The 13,914-nt window shown below is 38.5% G+C and overlaps 1 protein-coding gene across 3 annotated transcripts in view; it reads left to right on the top strand.

Annotated features, from left to right (window-relative positions):
- C17H12orf56 (chromosome 17 C12orf56 homolog) overlaps positions 1–13,914 on the top strand; it is a 95,273-nt gene that overhangs the window by 55,904 nt on the left and 25,455 nt on the right. For all 3 annotated transcript variants that reach the window (XR_009222519.1, XM_058557724.1, XM_058557726.1), the window contains exons 4-5: positions 7,284–7,692; positions 10,639–10,712. Coding sequence is in view for 2 of the 3 variants with exons in the window: in XM_058557724.1 (XP_058413707.1) it covers positions 7,284–7,692; positions 10,639–10,712 (483 nt within the window). In the remaining variant the exon portion in view is untranslated. The remainder of the gene's footprint in view (positions 1–7,283; positions 7,693–10,638; positions 10,713–13,914) is intronic.

Raw genomic sequence — 13,914 nt, forward strand, 5'->3', positions numbered from 1 at the left:
CAGTAGTTGTTTTAGGTTATTGTGGAGGTTAGAACTCTATTAAACGTGGCAGAAGTCCAACTTTGGTTAAAAGGGGAATTTATTGGAATTACTAGGGCAACTCATGTAATTCAACATTCATTCAACAGATGTATATAGATATAGATGTAAATATAGATGCAAATGTAGCTCTGTCTATCCATTTAATCTGGAGTATTCTAATTGCTAGGCTCTGTGTTCAATTTTAGATGCACAGTGATGAGCAAAATCAGCCAAAGTTGGAAACAAAACCATAGGAATGTAGCACAGTAGGAATGAAGTTGAGATGTAGGTGTAGTGAGGGCTTGAGTGCCTAAGGACTTCGTCTCTGTCTCCTCCAGTGTTTGTGGATCATAAAAAATCATTTTCTCTCACTGAAGACCATGTCCTCCCTCCATGGGACAGCAAAGTCACCAACTGTCTTAAATTCACTTTTTATAGCTCCCACCACTAGACAAAGGCTAACTCACGCACTTTCTTGCATCAAATTTAAAAATCCTGGGAAAGTCTCTGATACCTAGCTTGAATAAACGGCTCACTGCTGAAAAATATCCACCATCGCCAAGAGGTCAGGCTCTTTAAAAACATGGCTGCTTCTGTGTGCTCCATGTGTGGAGGGGAGGGGTGATTTCCAAATAAAGTAGGGGGAGTTAGGTCTACTATCCCATAGTTTTCTAGCACTGTCATCTCCATAATTAAACATTTGACTCAAAAATGTAAACAAAAAGCAGGCTAGGATAGAAAACACCAATTAGAGGACTGAAGAATGTTATCATGAACAGAGCTTTGAAACACCTCCGAGGGGTAAAGTTTCAGACCTAATTATGAGAAGCTGCAGGTCATAAGAAGGATGCAGTTACCTTGGGATATCAGACTTACATAAGTATGATTACTTTTCAGGGTAATAGTAAACAACAGGCCTTTTAACACCTAAGGGATAGAAAGCAGACTAGTGATCTCTGATAATGAGATTCAGTATTTAGGTTTCTCTGTCTTTAGTGTAGCTCCTCATTAGTGGGTAGTTCCATGTACTCACGTGCATTTTACAGGAGCAAATGCAAGTAGGTATTGCACCAAAATGTTCTTTTAGGAAAAATGTATTGTGACCTTCTTAAGAGTCCCCTAAAGCTGGGGGGAAAAACAAGACTGCATGTTGCTTGCAAGTGTTAAAAAAACATAGAGGAAGATTGAGATCAATAGAACACTTTTATAGTACTGGCACAGAGCAAGATTTATGTAAATTTAATTGAGTTCACCTTGAATAATCCAAGAAGAAAAGAAATAATGGCAATGCTTAGCCGTCAGTCCAGGTCTGCTAGGCCCATACCCACCAGGGTAGATTTTGGTCTGAGTTTACATCCACCCGTAGCCTCTACTGATATTTAGCTAATGAAAACTTAAAGGCAGATTTTCTAACTGCAGTGCCTGGCAAATAGGCAGAAGAGCTTCTGGAGAAACCGATCTGTTTAATAAACAGGATTGGAGCTGACCAGCTTGGCGCCTTTATGAAATGAGAATGTGCTGCACTTAATTGTACATTCGCAAAATAAAAGGAAAAAAAACAATCAACCAAGAAGGTGAACCTTCCATTTTTCTCTAAGAAGAAGCATTTCTTGGCAGAAAGTAGAAAAAAGGAGCTGTGTATTTCCTCTCTGTATAGTAGCCACACTAACTGACTTCACATCCTGACTCTGCCTTGGGCTGTTGAATCTTCCCAGGCTCCCCTCCTCCTGGGTAGGATGGGGCTCACAGTAGTTCCCACCCCACAGGGATGATATGTAAGGGCTAATCATGTAAAGTGCTTGAACTGTGTGTGGCACTTAGAGAGTCCTCATTAAAGCTCAGCTCTTTTGTTATTGCTGATGATGAGTAAGTCAGGCCCTGAGCAATGATCTGTTCAGCATCCTCAGAATCCTTGACCAAGCCTTGAGACAGAATGACTTTCCTCTTTTCTACTCTCACTAATAAATATTATAATATTAAAAAAATTAAAATGTTGTGTAATAATTTGTCATGAGATATCATCTATATTAATTTTCTAAGAATTTCTTATGCAATAGATTGTTGTAGTTCTATTAGAGGACCAAATCCTGTGTTTATGTAAATACACTATGTGTGTAAGTATGTGAATCCAGGATGTTGAGAAACTCAAGAGGAAGAGAAATAGATATATGTTCTTGCACGCAATTTGCTCATAGTTTTTCATTAACAAATATTCATTGATCAATTATATATTTATAAAAATACAAAAAAAAATTTATTGAGCATTGGGGTGAAATCAATATTCATTTTTCTGCCCCTCACTCTCTTCCATCCTTTTATTCCTACCTTCCTCTTCCTTTTCGCTTTTCCCTTCCTCCATTTATGGACCTGTTTGAAAATTTCCCTGGGAGATACATTCAGGAGCAGAATTGCTTTGTACATTCTATATATTAATCTGCTTATTGATTTTAGACATTAAAAGTATCTCCTCCCATTTTGTCAGCTACCTATTATCTTTGTATATGTGGTGTCTTTTATTTAATAGAATTTTAATTTTGATGTAACAAAATTAATTACGGTTTTGATTCTGGTCAAAATGGAGTAGGCACAGTTTACCCCACCTCTCCCTCTGAATGCAAGTAAAAATCCTGAGCAGAACGCATACAGCAGTTGATTGCCTGCAAAAAAATCAACACTTTCCATAGAATTTAAACAAGATAGAGTCAACAACAGCTATAAATTTTCCTCTAAAATCTGATTTAGCTGATTCACATGTATTTTGACATGTTTTGCCATGCAGTTCTAAATCTCTCTTAATTTCCTTTATTATTTTCAGCAGTTTGAGTATGATGTGTCTGGTGTGGAGTTCTTTGAGTTTATTTTGTTTGGGATTCACTGAGTTTCTTGAATCTGTGTTATGTCTTTTGCAGATTTGGAGAGTTTTCAGCCATTATTCCTTCAAATATTTTTTCTGCACTACATTCTTACTCCTCTCCTTCTGGAACTCTGAAGACATGATATTAGACATTTTCATATTGTCACACAATCCCCTGAGATTCTGTTCACTTTTTTCTTCAATCTTTATTCTATCTGTTGTTCAGCTTGGATAATTTCTATTCATCTATCTTCAAATTCAATGACTCTTTCCTGTGTCATCTCCGTTGTTCTGATTGAGCCCATTCAGTGAATTTTAAAATTTTTGGTTATTGTAAGTATTTTTCCTCTGAAACTTTCTATTTGGTCCCTTTTTATATCTTCTGTTTCTCTGCTGAGACTTCTGTCTTCCCATTTGTTTCAAAGGGGTTCACTCTTATTCCTTGGAGCATGGTTATAATGGTTGCCTTAAAGTGTTTGTCTGATAATTCCAATATCGTTGTCGTCTCAGTATTGAAATATGTTAATTGTTTTTTCCTTCATAAGATACTGAGATTGTCCTGGCTCTTCACATGTCAAGTAATTTTGGATTGCATCTGGGACATTTTGAATGTTATATTATGTGACTCTGGGTCACATGCCTGTGAAGAGTTTGCTACTGGACTCTACCAGCCTCTCAGTTATTCTTAGATATCTGAGAATTATTTTCTAACTTTGAATTCTTCCATATAGAGTTGCTTATAGTTCACCAATTCTGCTTTAGTAGAATCTTCTTGGGGGAATTTTTTTTTTTTTTGTGAGGAAGATCAGCCGTGAGCTAACATCCATGCTAATCCTCCTCTTTTTGCTGAGGAAGACCGGCTCTGAGCTAACATCTATTGCCAATCCTCCTCCTTTTTTTTCCCCAAAGCCCCAGTAGATAGCTGTATGTCATAGTTGCACATCCTTCTAGTTGCTGTATGTGGGACGCGGCCTCAGCATGGCCAGACAAGCAGTGCGTTGGTGCGCACCCAGGATCCAAACCCAGGCCGCCAGTAGCGGAGCGTGCGCACTTAACTGCTAAGCCACAGGGCTGGCCCTAGGGGGAATTTTTTATTCAGGAGAGCTCAAATTCTAGATCTTGAGATCTAGGTCTATATGACTTTTTATGGAAGAATTTTTGTTCTCTATTGTTCTCTTGGTTTCTTATATTCTAGCATATTAATCTGACCATCTATTTCAGTCGGATAGGTTTTTAGCTCTCCGTGAAAACTAAACTCTCCATTTTCATATTTATTTAACTTCTTTCTTATCTTTTTAAAGAGTTTCTTAAATCAAATAATCATTTTTTCTAATTTACCATTTTTCTTCATTTCTTGATAGAGCCAATATGCTAGAATGTATACTTTTCTTTTTTTTTTTTTAATTAATTTATTTTTTTTCCCCCAAAGCCCCAGTAGATAGTTGTATGTCATAGTTGCACAGCCTTCTAGTTGCTGTATGTGGGATGCGGCCTCAGCATGGCCAGAGAAGCGGTGAGTCGGTGAGTGCCTGGGATCCGAACCCAGGCCACCAGCAGCAGAGCGCGCGCACTTAACCGCTAAGCCACGGGGCCGGCCCTATATACTTTTCATTCTTAGCTGAACTTGCACCTATCAGGCTTTTCTAAAGCTGTTCAGTTTTTCCAGTTGCTTTTTGGACTGTGACTTTTAACCTAACGTTTTCAGCCTCAAGGAGTTTATCTGTCTTTGATACAGAGAGAAAAAGGAAGAACATGATTTGTACATAGTTTTGATTTCGGAGTTCTCTTTCCCACTTCTCTCATCTCTTCCTCCTTTGTGGCTGGGCTCTCCCTAGAGATACATAATCAGCTCATTAGAAAACACACCTGACTTTTAGCAACTTAGTTCTGTAATATGAAGTTGACACATGCAAATTCAAGATTCTAGAACTCTTGCTTAGTAATGAACTACTACTCTTTAATTGGACTAGTAAGGGTGGGTGTTATTGACTTTCAAATGAAGAATACAGTTTAGTTTTATGAGTTGGCTTGCTTAATTGGTGAAGCTATAATGTCCATGGCATTTTCGTTTATGCTGCCAAAAAAAGAAATCCTTCTTAGAAACCCTTTCTAACTCTCCAAAGTAGTAGATTTTTCGTACAACTGAGTAAGTAACAGTCAGTTTAAGTGAGACTTTCTGTAACTACCTGAAATCATCTTGCTGAACTTTCACACAAAATATTTTGCACCTGAAATGAACATTTTAACATAATTTCGTAACATTATCTAACATAACCTATGCACTGGTTATTTAACTCTCTTCAATTTCCATAGAGAAAATTTTAGAAAATATTATCTGCAAGAATAAAATAAAGCTATCATTTTAAAGAGGACTGGAGTATCATCCATTTCTGGGCTAGACATTTTCATTAACCTGGAAATCATAGCATGAGAGTCTTATATTCTTAGACACTTTGATAACACTGTTACATAATGCTATAACCATGGGCCCTCCAGGACCAGTTCACCTGACCCCAGCTCTTGTCAACGGAGTGATTAAGACTTGCCTTTCAGAAAATCTGCAAAGTCATGTAGCCAGGGCACGCACAAAAGAAGAAATCGTGACCCGAAATGACAGCAGAACCATAGATCCTCCTTCCCATGGAACCCAAGGACCAGGACATAACCAGAACTTGAAAGTCAGACTCTTATTAGAAGTGAGGGATCCCTCATTCAGGAACATCTGGTGTTAAAATTCCTGCCCCACCTCATCAAAAATGTTTAGAAACCCATCCTAAATGTTTAGAACTCTGTCACAGATGTTTAAAACTTTACCATAAATGCTTGAAGCCCACCAATCAAAACCTGTCCCACCCGCATTTCCATGTGCCAGCCTGTTCTCCCTAACCTCCTAAATTTTGCCCCAAATCCTGAACTGGGAAGACAGATCTGAGGGCACACACCCCCTGTTCTCCCTGCAGAGAATAAAGCTGATCTCTTTTCCCAAAGGCTGATGCTGTAATTAATTGGCTTATTTATGTGCATTGGGCAGAGAACCCCAATTTTGTGTGGTAACAGTGCTAGAAATCCTATGAAGAAATAGGGTAATGTAAGATAATTACTGTGCAGCATTCAGGATTGTGGGTCATATACAGTGATTTGTTCAGTCGTGTGTTTAAAATCTGGCCACACTGTGTGCACTCCAGAGGGCAAGAAGAGTGTGGGAAGGAGGGGATGCTCTCACGCTCCCCTTCCAGATCACGCTCTGGGACCACAACGCCAGTGTGCACATCCTTAAGCCTAAGGGTTGGGCAAGGTGGCTGTTCACGGGGGATGGAACTTGGATGAGTGAACTGTGGTGAGCACTTTTGTGCATGTGTGTGTGTGCATGTGTGTGCTTGCACTCACATGCAAGGTGAGTGGGGGAGGGAGCTGAGGGTTAGAACTCAGCACTGTTCATAGCACTGCACAGACAGTGAATGAATTTTATGCCTGTTTAAAATTAATTTAAGAACTAATGAAAACAAAGTGGCTTCCCACTTTCATGGAGGTTCCAGTCCCATAAGGGAGACAAGATACCTTAATATAACAGGATAAACCAGCAATTCAAGGCAATCTAGGATAATATTAACAGCTAGTACCTATTGAGTTTCCAGTGTCACAAACACATTGCATGTATTTTCTTATTTAATTCTCACAGAATCTCTACGAGATTGGTGCTATTATTGTTCCTATTTTAAAATTAGGAAATTGAGGCTTGGGTCAACCAAAGTCACCTAACCACTGAGTAGCAGAGCCAGGATTGGAACTTAGATCCCATCATACTCTACGACTCACTTCCCTGTGCAGCAGAGAAGAGAAATGGGTCATGGTGAGCTGGAGAGAACAGGGCAGGTGAAGGATGGGACACAGGATTGATTCTGAGAAAAGTGCTGATGCTGTTGGGCTAATATTGGAAAAGTCAGAAGAGTTTAGCAAGAGATGAATCAAGGAAAACACTATTAAGAAAAATCTCTCTTCACATCTCCGTACGAATAGTTTTCTTTTTATAGGATCCATTAGAAATGCACAAAGAAAGAACAATCAGGTTTCAAAACTAGAATGAAAAGTCCTTTCAATGGGAGTACTGGGGCTCCGTGCAGGACAGGCACAATGCTGTAGATATAAAAAGTGCTTCTTTAAATGACATTGGGTAGAATTGTATTTCTGAAAGCAGTAAAGAATATTGAAGAATTGTGTCCTACCTCCCCCAGGGCAATGGGTAATAGCAAGTGAGATTAAATCCCTTCCTTCTCTTAACAACCATTCCTTTTATGTGAAAACATTTACTTTCAGAGTCTTAAAGTGCTGCAGTTGGGTGATTAGGTTCTCTTCGTTCCTTGTTGTTAAATTCTGAACATCATGTTTGACTCCAAATTCTACCCGACAGATGCCACCAAGAGAGCAGCACGTCGTCCAAGGACTCAACCCTCTGTCCTCCTTCAGACCTCAAGAAGCTGTCCCGTCATGGCCAACGTGCCTTTCGACCCTTACCTACCCCCTCCAGGAGGAGCTTTCAGTCCACATCAGCCACTGGCAAGGCTGTCAGCGTGCCATCTTGCACAGCAAACACAAAAGAACCCCAGGGATTTCCAGATCACAGAGACTCTCAAAGTGAAATCCCTTTTGAGTGCAGTGGGAACGGAAATGAGTTTTACTTAGGAAATTCCTCCCCGGCCTCCCCTTTACAGAGCAACCCAAACCTAGAGAAGAAGGAGTCAGAACTTCACTTGTACATTATTTCCACAACCTCATCCATATTTCTGCACCTAAAAAGTTCATGGAACAATTATATTATAGTAAGTGTCCTCAGAAGTTAACCTGGACGTGAGTATTGTTTTTTAGGGCAAACATGCCCTTCCTGCTCTACCCCCCCATTTTGGATATTTGGCATTGGAATTTAATAATATCGTGAAAGACAAAACACACTGGACAATTAAGGAGATGATTTTATTCAGGCTATTGCAACAGGGAAAATGCTCATTAATGAGGAGTGTCTTTAAGAAAAGGAGATGGACTTGGGGTTTTCTAGAGGCGGGTAAACAAGGGAATCACGAGGAAGGATGCAGACAGGCTTATCCTGGAATATTTCTGAGCAGGGTGGTCTTTTGCAGTTAGCTGGGGGGATTTCTCAACCGTTTCTGCTTTCAGAGAGCACAGAGCTCAGAGAAGGTTCAACATTGTCAATATGTTTCTTATTTCTTAGCTGCACATTGAAAGTAGGTTAATGGGAGTCATTGTCATAGGGTCAGATAATTTTATACAGATCACCTAGTCTAAGTCCCCTATTTTATAAATGAGGACACTGAAGCACAAAAATTTTAAGTAACTTACTCAAGATTATATAGTAAGTTTAGGGGCAAAGTCAGAACTCCCATTTGGGGATCTTTTTATTACACCAGGATCAGTTTAAAAATAAGTAGTTTATTAAAATAGTATGATCCTTTTTAGTTACCTTCAGTGATATATAATTTTTATTATTGATCTTCCAATGTAATAATATTAAGAAATATGAAAGGTTCTTTTCACTCAGAAAAAGCTAGGAGGCAGGGGTTTTTATAAACAGCTAAAAATTGTGAAAGATTGCAAGACAACTCTAATTTTTTTCTCATAGTACAGTTCAGAATGTTAAATGTTTAAATTAAGTGTTAAACATTTAAAATTCCTCTCTAAAATTTTAAATAGTTTTATCCAAATTCAGAATGTTAATGAGTCATAAATAGAGGGAAAACCCTGGTCTATTAAAAGAAGACTTCATATATTCTAATAGAAAAACTGAAACTTAATTGACTTTTAAAAATCTATCTAAATATTTCAAAATGACTGTTTATGCTTCCTGAATTGACTAACTCCTGGTTTTAAGTACTACTTTTTAATTCTGCAGCAGAGGCATGTTTGGGGCAAGTCAAATAGGCCAACTCGTAGCCCTTCTGATAATAAAAGCAATAACAGTGACTAACATGCATTATTATTATCCGGTAGGAACTGTTCTGATGCTTTCTGTATATTAACTCATTTAATCTGCACAACAACTATGATGAGGACTGTTGTTCTCATTTTATAGAATAGATGAGGAAATCGAGGCCAGGGAAATTAGATGATATATGCAAGGCTGTACAACCAGTATAGAGCTGTGAGCTGAACCCAGATAGTCTGATTTTTTTTTCTATGACCACTGAAAAAAATGTGGGTGGAGAGGGGTTATCTTTATAAGTTGGTAAATATTATCGTTAAAAATAATGTTCTCTCCCTTGAAAGATGGAAAATGAGTAAGCAAATATTTCATACATAAATGAAGAATCAGATTAGCATTCATTCTAGTAAGAATAAGATGTTAATTCAAGATAAACATTTAAAAAGTTGTGATGTTGAATTCTTTCATCAGGTTGGTCAGCTTTGGTTAGTCTTGGTGATGTCTTCATAAGTTTTAGGAAAGTGAAAATAAATCATTTCCTCAATCAGTCAGACTTCTCTTGATTAACTCATCTCTTGTGTCCTGAGATCTGGAATCATCTTTCATGTTAAGGTAGGGAAGTGCTCCTGGGAGAAGGAATTGGACGTGTTAACACTCTCTACACTTTCAGGTAAAATTAACCCCAACCGTCCAGTTAGAAATTTAACACTCATTCTGATTTTAAGAGTTTCCAAAGAGTTGGGTCTTCTTCAGTAACCTGTTTTATCTGTAACTTTCACCAAAAGTAATTACATTTGGGTTGTTTAGAATCTCAAATTCTACAAAGATGAAATATGACAATTCTTTGCCCTTTATATATTGTGAAGGTAGCTTCTAGAAAGCTAAATAACTAAGGAGTACCCCTAAATTAAAATTCTAGATTTAAGGCAAGCATAAACATTTAAAGAGGGGGAAAAGGCACTTTTTAAAAAAAACTTAGAACAATGACAAAAGTAGTAAGAAGAAGCACGTACTTCCCCCACCGCCCACCCACTCACCCACCACCCTGCTCTGAAATATCAGGAATAAGACAGGGGTAAGCTTGTCTGGAGTTGTAAATCAGCAACATTTCATAAATTCCTTCTGACCTGTCTATTAAGCCTCAACATAAATAGAAGATTATTTAGGGAACTTGCTGAACACTACTTGCCTGTTTGTTTTGAGGACCAAGAATGAATGGGAAATGACAACACTACAGATTTAAGGAAAAAATAACTCCCTTAATAGCGGAATAGTTAACGGAATTATTGTATATCTAAGCTGTGGAATACTAGGTAATCATTGAAGAGATTGAAGTAGATCCGTATACACAGACATGAAAAACTGTCCACCATATATTAAGTGAAAAAAAAAGTTTGAGATTAATGTATGTGATAGAATTTAGCTAGTATTAAATATACATGATAAAACTATATCATCTTATATGTATATAAGTGTATATGTTATAATTAATATGTTTTTATATGCCTGAAAGGATATAAACCAAACTGATAATAGTAAGGTACTTTGAATAGTGGGATGGAAGGGTAGGGAGAGACAGGGAACCTTTATCTTCTACTTTCTGTATTTCTGTACTGTTTGATTTTGATAGATAATTTTATTTCATAATGAGCAAACATTATGTTTAAAACTTTCTAAAAACTATGTAAGAAAAAAAATTCCTTGTGATATTATCACACCCTGGAATGAGTTATATAAACAAATCATGTACTGTAGAAGGGATTAAAGAATAGATATGTGATATTGACTACAAGTAGGGGGAATTGACTTTTCCCACTTTTTCCTCTTCCAGAAAGCCACTCTTTTACAAGATCCCCTCTATGTTAGTGAGCTCGGTCCTGCAGTGGGAAGTCAAAAGCCCTACAGGTAAGGAGTGACGAGGTGAGAGAGCTGCCTGGGGATTGGTCTCTCCTCCCTGCCTCTCCTAAGTCTCTGTCTTGCTGACCATCGCATTGATGCTTCTACCTCAACTCTCTGCCCTGGATTTTAGGTACAAACACAGCTTCCCACTAGACATCCCCTCTTGTATGTCTCATGGGAACCTTAAAGTCAGCATATTCAAAACACAACTCAGCATCTTCCTCCTGGGACCTGACCTTCCTCCTGTGTTTCCTACCATAGGGCATGATGTCATTGTCTCCAGATGTCCTAAACCAGAATCTTGGATGTCACCCTTGCCTTCTCTCTCCCCTTCACCATCCCCCACATCCAGCCAATCACCACATGGTTTATTGTACTTCTTTAGTATACTGGATAGCATCCACTTCCCAATCCCACGTGCTCCAGCCCAGTGATCTCTGTGCTGCGTCCTGTGGTATTTTTCTAGCTGGCCTCTGCCTTCACTCTTGCCCCTCTCTAGACCACTCTCCATGACAGCAGAGGAATCTTTTAGGAGCACAATCTGATCACATAACTCTTCCCTTAAAGCCTTTGAATGGCTCCCCATGGCCCTTAGGGGAAGATCTAAACTCTAACAGCTCACACAGACCTTCCTGATGTCCCTTTTCATTTTTCCATCCTCCACTATTGGGTTCCCCCCACTCCTGCCCTAAACTCCTGATCCAAGTGAACTCACAATTCTCAGAAAGCTCCCTGTTTATCTTCCCTCTGGGCTCTGACAGGATGGCCCTGTTCAGGACCCTACTTTCTTTTCTTCTTCCCCTTCATGAATAATGTCAACTCATCAAGTCTTAGCTTACCATACCTTTCTCTAAAAATTATTTCTTGACCCCTCAAAACTAATAAGGGCCCCTCCATAACATCCTGTACTTACCCATCTTGTAGCTCTTACCAGTCTATGTTATGATTGCTTCTTTGATTATGCGTGGCCCTGTTATACAGTATACTCCTTAAGGGCAGGGTCTGTACCTTGGTCACTGGTACATAGTAGGCTGCCAATAAGCCTTCACAGAATGAATGAATGAATGAATGAATGAATGGGGTAAGATAGAGGCTGAGACCTTACATGCAAGGCTAAGGAGTTTGGATTTTATCCAGACTTCATAGTTCTGTTATGACAGTTGGCCTTATATTGAAGTAGTTACTTGTGATGTGACTATCTCTTCCAGTATATTGTGAGCCCCTGGAAGGCAAGGAGTATGTCTTACCAATCTTTGTATTTTTCTTACTGAAAACAGTGCTTTGCACATAGAAAGCACTCAATGAATTCAGTCTTGGGCAAGTTTGGGAGTCATGTAGATGAGCTAAGAGTAAGTTCATTTTAAAAGACACATATTCATTCCTCACTAAAAGGAACCAAAGTTCCTTGGAGGAATGACTGATTCTATGTCAGGGGCAGGAAGTATATAAAATGAGTCTGAAACAGCTTGTGCCAGAAGGCAAAGAGTAATGGGCCCTAACTAAAAGACACGGGAGACCACACGAAGAGGCTCCTAATAGCCAAAGATGGGACAATTTGAGTATCAGAAAAAGTAATGAATGTGATGGTTGAAGCACAATGAATATACAAAAATTGAAATGTATAATGATGTATCATAGAGAGAAAGTCCTCCTTGCTCCGCCCCCCCCAGAAAGAAATAAAAACGCATTGAACTCCATTAAGTAAATAGCACACCAATTCCTGACTCTGCAAATCAGCAAACAAATGGAGAGAATTAAGCATTTATCCTGCCTTTCCTGCATGAACTATAATCAGTTTGGGGTCACCAAGTAGCCAAGTTGATGAGGGCAAATTCCATTTTACAGAATTCCAGCTAATGGATGTGGAAGGTTTAACAGTATTAGGAAATTACCAGTTTTGCATCCCCTGGTGAAATAATGGATTCATGCAACAGTCCCCAGTGGATGATATCATTAGATAGAAAGATGAAGCAGAACTTCAAAATGGAGGGGCTATTTGTAAGTAACTAAACCCGTTATGGTCTTAGTGTCACTTCAGTGAGACCCCCAGACTTTTGTGCCTCATTATTTGATGTCATATGAACACACAGCAGCATCTATGAAGTATCTTTGTTAAAACACTTAAACCTGAATCTGACGTAAAAAGGTGGGTATGTCAGCCTTAAAAAGGATGAAATTCTTACACATGTGACAACATGGATGAACCTTGAAGAAATTATGCCAAGTGAGATAAGCCAGACATAAAGGACAAATATTGTATGATTCCACTTTTGTGAGGCACCTAGAATAGGCAAATTCATGGAAACAGAAAGTAGAATAGAGATTACCAGGGGTCGGGGGAGAGGAGAATGGGGAGTTATTGTTTAATGGATACAGAGTTTCTGTCAGGGAAGATGAAAAAGTTCTGGAAATGGATAGTAGTGATGGTTGCACAATATTGTGAATGCACTTAATGCCACTGAATTGTACACCTAAAAATGGTTACAGTGGTAAATTTTATGTTATGTATATTTTATCTCAATTTAAAAAAGGTAGAGGTGTGTGTGTGTGTGTAAGGGAATAGATAAAACAAGACTGGCAAAATGTTGAAAATTATTGAAGCTAGGTGATGGGTACATGGGGTTTCTTATACAATTTTCTCCATTTTGGTGTATGTTTGAATATTTCCATAGTAAAAGTTTTTAAAAGACTTAATGGACATAACAAGCAAATACAACAAGTATCTTATTTAGATTTTGATTTTAACAAACCAAATATAAAATGACATTTTTAAGACTATAGAGGACACTTGAATATGGACTGGGTATTAGACAATACCAAAGAATTACTCATAATTTTGTTGGGTGTGATAATGATGATTTTATAAGAAAATGTTGGTTTTATTCTGAGATATGTTCTGAGGTATGTAGGGGTTAAATAAAATAATGCTTGTGATTTCTATTTTAAAAAGATGATAGTACAGATAGCTTAGAATTTCGGCATGTGGGGCCAGCCCCCGTGGCCTAGTGGTTAAATTTGGCACGCTCCTCTTCGGCAGCCCAGGTTTGGCTCCCAGGCACGGACCTACACCACTCATGGCCATGTTGGGGTGGTGACCCACATACAAAATAAAGGAAGATTGGCAACAGATATTAGCTCAGGGCGAATCTTCCTAGGCAAAAAAAAAAAGAATGACATTAAAATATTCTTTAAAAAAAAGAATTCCTAC

This window comes from Diceros bicornis, chromosome 17 (genome assembly GCF_020826845.1).
Source record: "Diceros bicornis minor isolate mBicDic1 chromosome 17, mDicBic1.mat.cur, whole genome shotgun sequence".
Classification (NCBI taxonomy): Eukaryota; Metazoa; Chordata; class Mammalia; order Perissodactyla; family Rhinocerotidae; genus Diceros; species Diceros bicornis.